Source organism: Meles meles, chromosome 6 (assembly GCF_922984935.1).
Source record: "Meles meles chromosome 6, mMelMel3.1 paternal haplotype, whole genome shotgun sequence".
NCBI classification, from domain to species: Eukaryota; Metazoa; Chordata; class Mammalia; order Carnivora; family Mustelidae; genus Meles; species Meles meles.
The window spans coordinates 148,015,284-148,030,468 of NC_060071.1; the positions used below are offsets into that span (position 1 = coordinate 148,015,284).

The 15,185-nt window shown below is 50.0% G+C and overlaps 1 protein-coding gene across 4 annotated transcripts in view; it reads left to right on the top strand.

Moving 5' to 3' along the window:
• The first annotated feature begins 9,041 nt into the window (after positions 1–9,041).
• Positions 9,042–15,185, top strand: part of PPP2R5C (protein phosphatase 2 regulatory subunit B'gamma) — a 122,419-nt gene continuing 116,275 nt past the window's right edge. For all 4 annotated transcript variants that reach the window (XM_046009354.1, XM_046009357.1, XM_046009355.1 and 1 more), the window contains exons 1-2: positions 9,042–9,257; positions 10,142–10,207. In XM_046009354.1, coding sequence (XP_045865310.1) covers positions 9,231–9,257; positions 10,142–10,207 — 93 coding nt within the window. In that variant the 5' untranslated portion in view covers positions 9,042–9,230. The remainder of the gene's footprint in view (positions 9,258–10,141; positions 10,208–15,185) is intronic.

A 15,185-nucleotide genomic window follows, 5' to 3' on the forward strand; every position in this document is an offset into this window, starting at 1 on the left:
CACCTGAAATGACGGCAATTCTTCTTTATCTCTGGAGTAAATCTGCTACTGGGAAAAGCCAAAAGTCACTGTGTGCCAGGTTAAGTTGAGGATATTGTTGAGGCTTAATTGTTTTTTCCTGCTTAGGAAGAAAACATATATGGCAGTAAAGTAATGACCAGAGTTTACTCTTCCAAAAACATGTTCTAGCAATCTTCTGAAGAAAGTGCAGGGTTTTAAAAGATATATTATCTTTGAAAGCGAAGGACTAGTCTCTGCAGGAGAAATTTGTTTAGATGCAAAGTAAAACATTCATTGTTGAGTCAATAGTCAAAATAATCAAAAAAACCTCTCAACAAAGAAAAGCCCAGGACGAGAGGTTTTCACTGGTGAATCCTTGCAGACGTTTGAAGAAGAAGTAACACCAGTCCTCAAACTCTTCCAAAAAAAATTGAAGAGGAAAGAACACTTCCAAACTCATCCTATGAAACTGGCATGATACCAAAGCTGACAAATTCGCTATAATAAAGAAAATTATAGACCAATATCCCTGATGAATATCAACGCAACAATTTTCACCAAAATACTAGCAAAAATATTTCAGCAGCACATTAAAGAGACTATATACCACGACCAATGGAAATTTATTTCTGGAATGCAAAGATGTTTCCACGTATGAAAAATCAATCAATGGAATATACCACTTAACAAAATATAGAGGGAAAAAAGCACATGATCATCTCAACTGATACAGAAAAATCATTTGACAAAATTTAATACTCCTTAATAAAAACACTCAGAAGCAAACTACTTCGGTATAATAATGGTTGTATGTAAAAAGCCAATATTTCACTTCATACTCGATGGTGAACAACTGGAAGTCTTCCCTCTAAGATCAGGAGGAAGACAAGAATGACAACGGCTTTTGCCACTTCTATTCAACCCAGCACTTGTTCCAACCAGAACAACTTGGCAAGAAAAAGAAAACCAGGGCATCCAAATTGGAAAGGAAAAAGTAAAATTATCTCTGCAGACATGATCTTCTATGCAGAAAATGCCAACAATTCCATTTTTTAAAACTGTTAAAATGAATCAATGAATTCAGCAAAGTTGCAGGATATAAAAATCAACATATAAAAATCAGTTGTGTTTACACAGACTAAAAATCAAACAATCCAAAAAGGAAATTAAGGAAAAAAATCAATTTACAATAGCATCAAGAAGAACAAAATACTTCAGAATAACTTAACCAAGGAGGTAAAAGATTTATACATTAGGAACTGCAAAACATTGCTGAAAGAAATTAAAGGCAACAAAAATAAATTGAAAGACATCCGGCATTCGTGGATTGGGAGGCATAATGTTCCTAGGCTATCAAATCTACCTAAAGCAACATACAGATTTAATGCAATCCCTAGCAGAATCCCAATGGAATTTTTTGAAGAAATAGAAAAATCCATCTTAAAATTCATGTGGAAGCTCAAGAGATCCTAAATAGCCAGTGACCTTGAAAAAGAAGAACAAAGTAGGAGACCTCATACTTCCTGGTTTCAAGATATTGGACAAAGCTGCTGTAATCAAAACAGTAGGCTGGCATAAAAACAGGCAAAGAGGACAGTGGAATAGAAGAAAAAGCCCTGAAATAAACCCTCACACAGATAGTCAAATGGTCTTCAACAAGGGGAATTCATTCCCCTTGAATGAATGGGAATTCATTCATGGGGAAAGGACAGTCTCTTCAAGAAATGGTTCTGGGAAAACTGGATACCCACATAAAAAAGAATGAAATTGGACCCCTATCTTACACCACATCTGAGAACTAACTCAAAATGGATCAAAGATCTAAACATTAGAGTTAAAGCTATAAAACTCTCAGGAAAAAAAATAGAAGAAAAGTTTTCTGACATTGAAATTGTCAATGATTCCTTGGACATAGCACCAAAAACACAGGCAATGAAAGAAAAAAATGAACAACAGCAAAATATGTAACTTCCGTGCATCAAAGAACACAATCAACAGAGTAGAAAGGCAACCTACAGAATGGGAGAAAATATTTGCGAATCATGTTGGGGCTCATATCCAGAATATATAAGGAATGCCTACAATTCAACAAAATTGAACCAAAAAATATCGAACGACCCAATTTAAAAATGGATAAAGGACTTGACTAGGTATTTCTCCAGGGAAGGTATAAAAATAGCCAAGAAACATATAAAAGATGCTCCATATCACGAATAATTAGTGAAATGCAAATCGAAACCACAATGAGGTATCTCCTCCCACCACTTAGGTTGACCACTGACAAGAAAGAAAAAAAAAGAAGTGTTGATGAGGATTTGGAGAAATTGGAAGCCTTGTGCACTGTTGGTGGGAATGTAAAATGATGCAGCCACTACAGTGAACAGTATGATGGTTACTCAGGAATTAAAAATAGAATCACCGCCTGATCCTGCAACTCTGCTTTTCACTCTATAGCAACAAACTGAAAGTAGGATCTCAAAGACGTATTTGCACACCCACCTTCACCGCAACATTATTCGCAATAGCCAAGAAGCAGAAGCAACCCAAGTGTCCATCAGAGGATGAGGGATAAACAAAAATGTGGTCTATCCACACCACGGAATATTATTCAGCCTTAAAAAGGAAGAAATGTTGTCACATGCTACAATGTGGATGAACCTTGAGGACATTATACTGAGGGAAATAAGCCAGACTCAGAAGGACAAATACTGTGTGAGTCCACTTATATGAGGGGTTACTTAGAGTTGTCACCACCACAGAGATGGAAAGTACAAGGGTGGGTTCCAGGGCTGGGTGAAGCTGGGAATGAGGGGTTGTTTCAGTTCTGCCAGATGAAAAAAAAAATTGGATGTGAATATGTGAATATATGTAACAGCATTGAACTGTACATTTTAGTGGTTAACACGGTAAATTTTAAATTATGTGCACTTTACCGCAATTCAGAATTGTTTTTGGAAAAGGCTGTCTTACCACCGTTCGGCTCTAACACTGATGGCGGTTCACGCCGCTGTCCCAGGATGGGGTCATTACCTGGAAGGGAATTCTGCTCACTACAGCAGACCATAGTGGCTCTCATCTTTCTAAGAACAGCTCAGCTTTTCTTTCTCCAGGTTTTTTGTGAAGGGCAGAAAAATGGTGGTGTGTGTGTGTGTGTGTGTGTGTGTGTGTGTGTGTGTGTGTTGCATTCAGCAAACTGTAGAGTTCCAACCAGATGGACAATTTCTTCTTAAATGAAGCCTGTAGACACAGCTCTGGCTTTCACACCCATTATCTTCTGAGGCACTCGCTAACCACAAAGGGGAAAGGGTGGATTGTATCATATCCGTTTTACATGGGTTTAGACCAGGGTTTCTCCACCTAGGCACTGTTGACATTTGGGGTGGGAGGATTCTTTGTTGCGAGGACTGCCCTGTGCACTCTAACATGTCTAGCATTATCCCTGGCTTCTAACCATGATGCTCGTAGCACACCCCACCCAGTTGTGACAACCAAAAATATGTATAGACATTGCCGGTGTCCCCTGGGGAACAAAGTCGCCCTTGTTTAAGAACCATCTGTTTAGGGCGCCTGGGTGGCTCCGTGGGTTAAAGCCTCTGCCTTTGGCTTGGGTCATGATCTCAGGGTCCTGGGATCGAGCCCCATGTCAGGCTCCCTGCTTCGTAGGGAGCCTGCTTCCTCCTCTCTCTGCCTCTCTGCCTGCTTGTGATCTCTGTCAAATAAATAAATAAAATCGGCTCAGTGGTTAGAGCCGCTGCCTTCGGCTCGGGTCATGATCTCAGGGTCCTGGGATTGAGTCCCGCATCGGGCTCTCTGCTCAGCAGCAAGCCTGCTTCCCTCTCTCTCTGCCTGCCTCTCTGCCTACTTGTGATCTCTCTCTGTCAAATAAGTAAATAAAAAATCTTTAAAAAAAAAAAATATTAAATAAAATCTTAAAAAAAAAAAAAAAACTATCAGTTTAGAGGGTTTGAGTGAGACGTGGGAATGGAGACAGCTCCCAGAATGCTTTGCTGTCTCCCACTTGCTTGGGTCCTACCTGCCTCTATACAGAGATCGCTCATTAATTTATTTCCACTTAGACCTTCTTTTTTTTTTTAAGATTTTATTTATTTATTTGACAGAGAGAGATCACAAGTAGGCAGAGAGGCAAGCAGAGAGAGTGAGAGGGAAGCAGGCTCCCTGCCAAGCAGAGAGCCCGATGCGGGACTCGATCCCAGGACCCTGAGATCATGACCTGAGCGGAAGGCAGTGGCCTAAACCACTGAGCCACCCAGGCGCCCCCCACTTAGACCTTCTTGACTGAACCATCTGTTTCCTGCCTGTTTGAACCAATAACCCAAAACTTAGGACAAGAACTCAAACTGGACACTGAAGCACATTGCAGTACTTAGCAACAACGTCCTTCCAGCAGGCTTCCTCCTGCCTGTTGGCCTCTGCACGTGCCCACCTCTCCCTAGAACCCTGATTCTGCATCTCTAACGTTTTAAGGATATTCTCTCCCCACCTTGGGTTATTTCCATCCTGTTTTGCTTCCATTGGACTTGGGGTTTGGGGAGGGGGGAAAAAAGTGACTGGATTCTACCCCATTTGCGTGAAAATGAAATTATATTTTGGATTGTTTCCCTTTTAATACTTGGATATGAAATGTACTGAATATTATTTAGAACAGTTTTTAGGGCTTCCATAGATTTTTTTAATTTTAAAGATTTTACTTATTTATTGGTCAGAGAGAGAGAGCACAAGCAGGGGGAGTGGCAGGCAGGAGAAGCAAGTTCTCCACTGAGCAAGGAGCTTGATGTGGGGCTCGATCTCAGGACCCTGAAATCACAGTTTGAGCCGAAGGCAGATGCTTAACTAACTGAGTCACCCAGGCGCCCCACACAGATTGTTTTAGAGCAACCTGTGAAACTTTAAGTTTTCAGAACTTTCCAGATTCCTCCCCTTTTAGTTTCTTAGGGGAGGGACTCCGGGCGTGGTGCCCCAGCATGGGGTGACACTGAGTCCCAGCTCATGGGCTCGACTGGCTCATGGCATTTGCCAAAGCTCTTCAAGAGCCAAGCGAGAGGTTTTTCTTCATCTAAGAGTTCTCTGGGTGCCCTTGGGCCTTGAAGTGGTGACTTCGGTGGTGTCTTTGGAACTGAATAGTACCACTCATCAAATCAGTGTCCACCTGGCGGGAGGTAAACTTGTTGAGGGCCTGTCGTGCACCAGGCGCTGTGGTTGGCACCCTACATGGCTATTTCATTACAGTGCAAGCTGACTTAAATTCACTCTCAACACCTCCATGCCAGATCTGCAGGCAAACGTGTAGTGTGATAAATAGACTCAACGTCAACAAGAAATGAGCTGTTTAATGACATTTCAGTGGAAATGAGGTGAGGAAAAGAGGGCGAGGGTAAGTGAGTTGAACTTCTACAGTGGGGAAGGCGTCAGCAGTGGCCTTGAAGATGTTATGTCCAGTCCTGGCTATGGGCAACCCCCACCAGCGCAAGTAAGGAGCAGGGGCTAGGGATGTGCTGGGGCTGGTGACATGGAACCAGCCAGCACGCCAGCACATCCCAAGCTCTGCGGGGAGACAATAGCCAAAAAGAGGCAGCAGGAGGACAGAGAACAACAGTCTGAGAGGTTGGGCCAAACCACGGAAGCTGTGGAAGCTGCCAACATTCTGGGGAAGGCAGAAGGCCGAAGATGGGAAACAGCTGACAATCCAAGTATGGGAGATCACCTTAACGCCCGGACAGCCCAGCGGGGCAGGAAGAACGTGAAGAAGACTAAGCTCCGGGGAATGGTGTCCCGCGAGCCAAGAGAAGGGGATTTCTAGGCGGACGGGGGCCAGGTTGGGATGGGCCTCAAAGAAGAGTAGGAGGGCAGGCCACTGTGACATAGGCGTCCCTGAAGATCAGCCAGTGGAAAGAGCTTCCAAGGGCAGATGCAGGAAGGGGCAGTTCGGTTGATTCTGGACCAAGGGACTTCCTCTCTCTGCCCTGCTTTTATGCTCCTCTTGTGCTCCCCAGGGTGAAGCCGCAAGTCTCTGCAGGTCTGTGGCTGGTGCCTGCAGTGCAAGCAGAAGCCGAGATCCTCTGGGGACCTCTCTGCTCCTCCAGAGAGAGCTCAGAGGCATCATTGAAGTAATTTACCATACAGAGAAGCCAGACATGGAAAAAGCATTTCACTGGGGCGCCTGGGTGACTCAGATGGCTAAGCGTCTGCCTTCAGCTCAGGGCACGATCCCTGGGATGGAGCCTCACATTGGGATCCCTGCTTGGTGGGAAGCCTGCTTCTCCCTCTCCCACTCCCCATGCTTGTGTTCCCTCTCCCACTGTCTCTCTCTCTCCCTCTGTCAAATAAATATACAAAATCTTAAAAAAAAAAAATACAAAGAAAGGAAGGAAGAAAGAAGAAAGAGCATTCCACCATTTCAGAAAAGCGTCCCAGAAAGGTGTGGGTCTTAAAGAAAAAGGTTTTTCTGTGATATTGGCAGCGCCTTTATGAACATAGAAGATAGGGTATCTCAGAAGAGGTAACCCCAGGCACGCGCACGCACACACACAAGTGTGAACACATACAAAATCTCTGTATCTCACTGATAGCTTATTCTGAATCCCTTTTTTTGAAAGGAGCTCCATCCATCCGCCAGGACACTGCACCATACCTAGGGCCCTCCGTGAATCTTCCGTCACTCACTCCTGGCTAATATTGGCTATGGGATGGTGCTCTCTAACGTGGGCAAATGAAAGCCAGCTCAATGGCCAGGGCAGAACACACATGTCAGGCGATGGTGCTGACCCCAGTGCCGCTGGTTACCATGATTCAAGGTCACTAGGCAGCTTTCTTGGGTATCTCACCCCTATCCTTTCCATCAAACTCAAACTGACCTGAAAAATACCTAACCTGACCTACATTGACACTCTATCCTGAAGGTCAGATCTGTATTTCCATTTGCCAACTATCAACGTGTTGCAGACACAGCTGAAACACAAGGTGCCCCAAAACTGAAATCGTGTTCCCTGGAAAATTTGCTCTCTGCTGTGTCCCTTTTCTGTCACTGTGTTCCCTGAGCTACCCACGCTGGCCTTAGCCTTTACTGTGGCTCTCTCCTACCTGAGCAAGTCTAGCTACCAGGTATGTGTGACCCTTTTCCCTGTCGCTGCCACAGGGACGACTCCCTGGCACACACGTGGATCGTGACTCCATCCCGGTTGCTCTCACTTCCTACCCTTAACCCACCGCCAACACTCGTGCCACAGACGTCTCCCACATGCACACGTGAGTATGTCATCCCCGCTTAACAGTCTTCAGTGACCCCAAATCACATTCACAAAGAAGTCCAATTCCTTGGCAAGGCCAGCCAGAGTCTGAATTGGGAGCCTCTGACCCTTGGCTCTCACCTCCAGCCACAACAGAACCTCCTTGTGCGCTGCTGAACCAGACCCTCTCAGCCCCCGCCCGTAGACTTGCTGAGTGTCCTATCCCTCCGATCGCTGGCTTTCTTGTTTCGGCCCCAAGGATGTGGGATGCCGGCAGACCGGGGCAGTGCCTTGTCCACCGTGGAATCCCTTCCCTGCGCCTGGCACACAGTGGACATCAGACGGCCGTCCGTGGAGTGCATGGTCTGCGCCGGGGCTGCGTGCGAGTCTATCAGCGGCACAGACTTGCCTGGGAGAAGCCCCTCAGTCCCTGTAGAGCTTCAGGGTCACACACTCATACTTCCAGAACGACTCCTGAGAGCGTGTATTTTATTTCACAAACGAAACGTAATTAATGGTGGGAGGGGCACGGCCCTACCCCCCCCCCATGTTTCTTTACGCGTTTTGGATCAACCATTAACCCCCTTAAACCCGAGTCCTCTGCACCGACAGCGGCCCGCGGACACAGCCGTCGGCGCGCCACACGCGCGGGCAGGGCTCACTTCCAGGACCTCCCACGGCCGCCCTCACGCTTAGCGCCGCTGCCGCCCGCGCTCCCGGCGCAGAGCGGAGCGGAACCGCCGAAAACGCTCTGCCTAGCGACTTCCACGAACGAAGCCGGGCGCCCGAGAGGACGCGGTCACCTCGGAGCGCCCGCTTCGGATCCCGCGGCGCCGGCGCCCAACGCGGTCACACGCGAGGCCCGTCCGCCCCGCGAGGCCCGTCCCCAACGCCGCTGCAGTCTCCACGCCCGCCGTGAGCCGCCTCTGCCGTCGGACAGACTGCGGAGCGAGCGGATCAAATCTCCCTCCTCTTGAAAACTCGTCTGCTCCGAGCGCGCGGAAGGACTCACGTGACGCCCCGGTCACAAGGCCGAGGTTTCCTCACGTGGTTTACGATCAGGTCCAATTGAAGAATGTAATAAAATCCCATTGGCGTCCCTGCAGCCCGACCCGCGGGGCGGGCCCTCCAGCAGGGGCGGAGCCTCCGGCGGGGCGGGGCCTAGGGGCGGGGCCTCGCGGACCTGCGCTCCGGGGGCGGGACCCGCTAGGGCTCGGCGAAACCGCCGCTCGCGCGGCCCCGGGCCTCCTCGGCCGGTCCTGTGCGCCGGCGCGCGGCCGCCTTTCACCCTGGCGAGCGCGGCAGCGGCGAGGAGGCGACGCCGGGAGGCTGCGGGTCACGCTGGGCCACGTCCCGCCTGCTGCAGCAGTTGTTGCCATCCGTTTCAGACGTGCCTTTTCCACGCCTGACTTGTCCCCTGCTCTCTCCGTCCCGCACCTGCGCCGGTATGCCGGCCAGTAGCCGTCATTGCAGCCCCACGCCCCCTTCCGAGACTGGGCTCGTCTCTCCCGGCCAACCCTCGTTGCCGCCGGTGCATCGGCGTCGCTGAGGAGGCCCCGGGAGCCGGAGCCCTGCTTGGGGGCGGGGGTTGGAGGGGAGAGGGAGAACCGGAACAGCGCGCGGGGGCGGGGCCGCGGCGGAGAGCGTTAGGGCACGTGAGGGCGCCTCGGCCAATGGCAGGGCGCCTGGGGGCCAATGGGGCGGGGCCGGCGCGGGGGCGGGGCGGGGGCGGCGGGGCGGGCCGGGGGTCTGGGGGAGGGGCGGGGCGGGGCGGGCCGGGGGAGGGGCGGAGAGACGCCGCCGCCGCCGCCGCCGCCGCCGCGGCTGCCGCAGCCTGTGGGAGCCTGGAAAAGGGGAAGTGCGAGCGAGCGAACGACTCAGTCCCCGGGCGGCGGCGGCGGCGGCGGCCGGGGGTCGCGACGGCCGGGGCGGGGCCCTGCTGCTGCTGCTGCTGCGGGGGGCAGGCGGTGGCGGTCCGCACCAGCCATGCCGAATAAAAACAAGAAGGAGAAAGTGAGTCCGGGTCCGGGCCGCCCGACGGGCCGGGGCGGGGAAGGGAAGGGGCCGCGAGGAGGGCGGGCGGGGAACTGCTCGGGAGCGGGGAGCGGGGAGCGGCGGGCTCCGGGATCCCTAGGACGCCGGAGCGCCGGGCGGGGGCGGGGGCGCCGGAGCCCAGACCGGCCTGGGGTCCAGATGGCCCGGGTCGGCGTGCGGGGGCGCGGCCGCGGTGGGGGCGGCGTGGGCGCCCGCCCCCGGGCCGTGCGCGCGGTGGGCGTGAGGGGGCAGGTGCGGTGGCGGAGGTGGTTGACCCGGCCTCGCAGACGCCTGGGCAGGGGCTGGAGGGGTGGGGGGCTGCAGGCGCCTGGAGGGACCCCCCTCACGCTGGTGAAGGATTGTCTGCTCTCCTGGGGACGCTCTGGGGCTCTGAAATACTATTCTTATCCCAGGTGGCGGCGGTGTTGGATGTGAGTGTGCTGCGTTGCATTTGGGGGTGGTGGGGGGTACGTTTTTGCTCCAGGTGGAGCTCCGTAGCGTCTCCGAGCCGCCCGGGAGATCCCGGCTCGCGGGGTTTACGGTGGGAGGCCAGAAAGGGACGTGATGTGGACCCATCAGAATGCCGCGAGCACCGTAAATGTGGGTTCATCTGCTTCTCGAAGTTTTCCACGCCAAACACAGATCCAGAAAACAAGGAGGATCTGGATTTGGGGGCGGGGGTGTCGCAGCTCAGTGTTGGGTCTCTATATAACGGGAGGCAGTATTTCTTGATGGTATTGCTTAAGATTATCCGAAGTTCCGGGTAAACTGTGTAAATCCATTTTAAAACTGCATTTTGGTTTATCTGATGTTTAGCCGTCTAAAAATTGAGAAGCCTAATTGATTTGCTTGATGTTTCCCAGGAATCACCAAAAGCAGGGAAAAGTGGAAAAAGTTCAAAAGAAGGACAAGACATAATAGACTCAGAGGTAACTGCTCTCAAATATTCCCTTTCCGTTTTTTCATGAACTCCTTTTAACTACAGGCAGCACAGCGTGGTGAAAACCAGGCTCTTTTAGAATGTTTCCCTGCACGAGATTGTCTGCGAGTCTCCTTTATAAACTGAAATTTTAGTTCTTTGGGTTTTTGCTATTTTAGTCTGGGAAAATACGGATGGGTTTATGGAAGTTGTGTCTGTGCAACTGGTATTTTAAGTTTATGACCCCCCACCTCAGATGCAGCCGCCCTCCTGCAGAGACTGGTTTCCCCACGGTCCTTCATGCTTGTAGCTTTCAGATCCTCCTCCCCTTCCTTCCTTTGCGAGTCAGCGAGTCAGCGGCCAGGTCAGGTCCGTCCCTCCCAGTGGCTCCTCCTCCTCTCACCTTTGATTCCCTGGTGCTGTGCTTGTGTCCGCTGATGTCTGATGCCCAGAGCCTCTTTCCCTAGTGGCATGGGTTGGTACCTCTCAGCTGAGTTAGTTTGGGTACTTGAATACGATCATCTGTCGTCTGTCACTTGTTCTCTCTCTCTGCGTTGGCCAGTCCTGACTTCTTTTGCTTCTCCGCTGTGGACTCACTGAAGAGCAGCCGGAATGCTCAGTGAGGACGGTGTCTCCCTGGTGGGGTTGATGGCGTTCCTGGGCACACAGGTGCTAGCACTTGGCCTGTTCTTCCTTGGGAGCAGTTGTTGAACTAGAGGCGCTCAGGCGAAGGATCCAGGAGCTGTCTGGACCCAGGCTGAGCTAGGAACCCCCTTCGGATCACTGGTAGCAGAGAAGCGGCTTGCTCGTAGTTTCATGTTCTCCAGAGCTAGATCACCCAGGTCCCTGTGCTTATCACAGATGACATTAATTTCAAGTGTCAGACCCCCTTCCTGTAAGTCGAATTAGAATGAGTTCCATGTGGTCTGGGGAAACACAGTTAACTGGTGATTATAGGCAGTAGCCTTTTTTTTTTTTTTTTTTTTTAAGCCCTGGGGAGTGGTATCTTTTCCTTATCATTTGGTGCATTCTAAGCCTCCCTTCTTTTTAGCGGGTGGTTGGTTCCCGCAAATCTGTCACCCTCCCCGAAGCAAAAAGAGATCCAAAGGTTCCTTAAATATCAGTAGTTGGGAATTACTGGTGCCAGTCCTTCTCTGCCTTGTCTTTATACTGGATAATCACGTTTTATGGTGACATCCTTGTTTTTGACTTGCTTCCTTCCGAGTCAGTTTTTTGACTAAATCGATTTAAGTGAAATTTAGTCCCTTTGCAAGGGTAGTATGTGTTTTCTTTCCTTTTGTTTACGGGTGTTTCATTAAAGCTGCTAAGGCTTCCAGTACTCCCCCAAACCTTCCTCGGTCACATACCTGTCTCCTCTCACCGTTAGTGTGACAAAGAATATCAGTGGTCTGGTTCATTTATTCCCATTTTAGCAGAAAGAACCTGACTTGAAGGATGGATAACATTAAGTTTGAACCTGGAAAGTCCATCCGTTCACTTAAAGATCACAAAACCGCTAGTACGTACCGTGCGTGTCTTTAAGGTGGTTTGGGTTCATAGACTGTCAGCTGCTTAAGACTCTTGAGTTGTGGCCCCCCCCAGTGCCTGAGTGTGATGCCCCACTTGTCTTTTTGTATTTTTTTCTAGAGCTACTGTCTAAGAGCTGGAGCTACAGAGCTTGAAATTACCACCGAAAAATACTGAAATGGTGGGCCCTTCACTGCTTCCTCATAAGGATACCAGAGGCAACAAGGCCCATTAAGCAGGACAGTGGGCACATGACGGTGTACGTTGTTTTTGCAGGAGTACAAATTGAGGCACTTCAGTTCATTTGAACTTTGGGTTGAGCCTGAACGTGTTCGATGTCGGTTCCCTTCTCAGTCTTCATCTCGCTTCTTCACCTCTGGTTCCACCCACTTGCAGATACAGTGGACCCGCTCAGGGGCACAAGACCCTCGTTGCGTACTTTTTCCCTCTCCTGTCAACATTCCTCTGAACTTGAATGTTTTTGACCTGAACCGTTCAAATAGGACTGCTTTTCTCGTGCTGCTTTTCAGACGTGTTCAGTGTCCCGTCACCTTCACAGCCGGCTCTCGCTCGGGTCAGCCTGTGAACTCACCTGGGGAGGGGGGGCAGTTTCCCCCATCCGGGACCTTCCCAGCCTGAGGGGCGTGCAGAACCGGGGTCCGCCCAGGGCAGAGTAGCCAGGCTTGGGAAATCATCTCAACAGAGAACACGTTAAAAAGAACTTAGCCCATAGTTGGTTGACTTAACACACCACTTCAAGACTGGAAAAGGTCCTTACACTCAAATCCTGGCTGGCTGTAACCCAGCCTCACGGAAAACAGGCACCAAGTGGCTTCTGCTGCAGAGCACGTTTCCGTTAGAACAAAGGAACATTTGATGGTACGGGGGTGTTTAGGAAGAGTTCTGTGGTAAAGGGTAGAGTGGTGTAGGGGAACATATTTTAACCTGGGGAGTAAAAATGCTGACTCCTGAGTACCCTAAGTGATGTCACCTAGCCTCTGTGGCCCTGTTTCCTGACCTCTAAAAACAATGGAGTTTCAGATTTGGCCATTTTTAACTCGATAGGATAGATTAGACATGACCCCTCTTGAAAGAAGTTTTCCCTGAGAGACGTATGGCAGAATACATCTTCCAAGTAACAAAACAGCAGTAAAGGTCATAACCACTGCTGGGCACATTTTTCTAGAAATTTCTTCTCGAATGATGTGTACTGGTACATTTTTGTTTGTTTTATTCTCTTTCAAATAGGATGTTTTAATTTATACACTCGAAAGTAAAGTTTCTGCCCCGTACTTACAGGTCTATTTCGTGGCACACTTAAGGAGTGAGGCCACAGGTGGGCTCCTGGGTGCTCAGGAGACTGACAGAGGGAACTCCGCTCTGAGCACCTGTCCTTGGTGTCACGTTCAAAGCTGTGCAAACATATCTAGGTCCCCTTGAAGAATATTTAGAATCTTCATCGATCGCTCAGAGATTTCTAAAGTCCGTTCTGGAAGATGAGACCATGCCGTGGTGTTTTTTATAGTAGCTATTTTAATTTGTATACTGCATCCAAAGTTATGTTTTTAAAAGTGTTAATGCTCTCTGTAAAGTGATTTGTCTCAAGCACATTAAAGGTTGTTTTAAGCGCTGTCCTCTGGTCACGTATGTCCTGCTTCAGCGTAGTTTGGTCTGGAAGTCTCTCCGGCAACTCTGACGTAATATCTCTTCCTGGAAAGAAAGCTGAATGGTCCGCTCCAGCTCGTTAGCTCGTTTTGATATCTTCTGCCCTTAGCCATAACCTTTTTCTCTCTATAATCCGTCCCTTTACATCCCAGGCAACCCGCCTCAGTGTTGCAGAGACAGGGAGCCGGGCTTGCTGAGGTCCCACAGGTGTGGCTGGCGGAGTCCTGTTTGAGAAAGTAAACCGGAAGTTTCAAAAACATGAGTTCATCTTATAATAACCCCCCTTACCTGGTAACAGAAACAACATTTTGGTGGAAAGTATCTTCTTAAGGAAATCTGACTTTCTAGTCACTTGGCTGTGTAGCTGGAATTTTAACCAGAGTGTTGGAGGACAGTGGAATGGTCTGTTGGTAGGTGTGTTTCCTAGGGAGACGGCTGTGACTGTCACCTCCTAAGGGGAGAGTCCCCGACTCCCCTCCCCCAAAACACCAAAGCCACTGTCTGCAGGCTGAATTCTGAGCTCATGCTGTCACTAGGGGCCGCCTCTGCCACACTGCCCACCATTCTCTCCCCACTTTTTTTCTGCACAACCCTAAACGGGACCCCAGCGACACTCAGAGAGGACTCAGAGGACCATCACTTTATATATATATATATTTTGATTCCTAAGTATCTGTTACACAGAAGTGGAATTTCCTGCTTTTGATCACCGTGTCTTGGCCCACTTTCCCAGCCACTTTGCATCGTCTTTGCTTAGAACCCTGGTGTTCTGGAAGGACGGAGGCTCTGCAGAGGGGCTAGTCAGCTGTGGGTGGGAGGGCGTGAGTTAGGAGCAGGTTCTGTGAGCTTCCTGTCCCTCCCCAGGGCTCACTGCTCCTGCATGTGACCATGTGCTTGGCAGCCCCCCAGTGCCTCCTCCCAGGTGAGACCCACTGCCCCGAGCAGGCGCCCCACCTTCAGTGCCGTTGATGGGTAGACCAGATGCTTCCCCGCAGTGCTAACCTGTGTGCTGGAGGATGCTTGCCAGCGCCCGGCCCTCCCCACCAGACAGCCGTGGCTGCACACCTGTCCGGTTCTGACGGCCAGCAGTGTCTCCCGACATTGCCGGATGTCTCCTGCAGGGCAAGACGGCCCCCGGTGAGACCCCCGCTTTAGAAAGGCTCTTGCACGAAGTATGTACATCCACTGGTATGTATATCCACGAAGTATGTACATCCTGATCCATACTCCTCCCCTAGCTGGGTGCAGACCAAAGGAGCCTCAGCACCCCTTCATACTCTTAAAAATCAGGGTCCCAAAGAGCTTTTGTTTAGGTCGGCTTTAGCTGATAACTTTTCCTGCTAGAAATTAAAACAATTTTTTAAACATTCCTTAATTCATCTTATAGTAACACACGCAATGCATGTTAACGTAAGTAGGATGTTTTTACAAGAAATAACTGTTCACAGAAATGCACTGAGAAAAATGGCATTGCACCATGTTTTTGCAAATTAATGTCTGGCGTAGTAGAAGCTCGCCGGCTCTTTGAGTCTGCTCCTGCATTCAGTCTGTTTTGATACCCTGTGCCTTGTAGCCTGTGAAAAATTGACCTAATGATGGTTATAAAGGTGAGTCATGGCTTCGTGTTATCGTAAAAGCACAGACCCCCAGAAAGTGCCTGCAGGACCCCCCTCAGAGTCCCCAGACTCGCTTTGTGACATGCCGTCCCCCGTGCTCTTCCCCCGCCCATCTTAGTCCCTTCGTCTCAGCTCCAACTCAGGGTCACTTACTCTGAAATTTAAGGGAAGGTTTTCTCA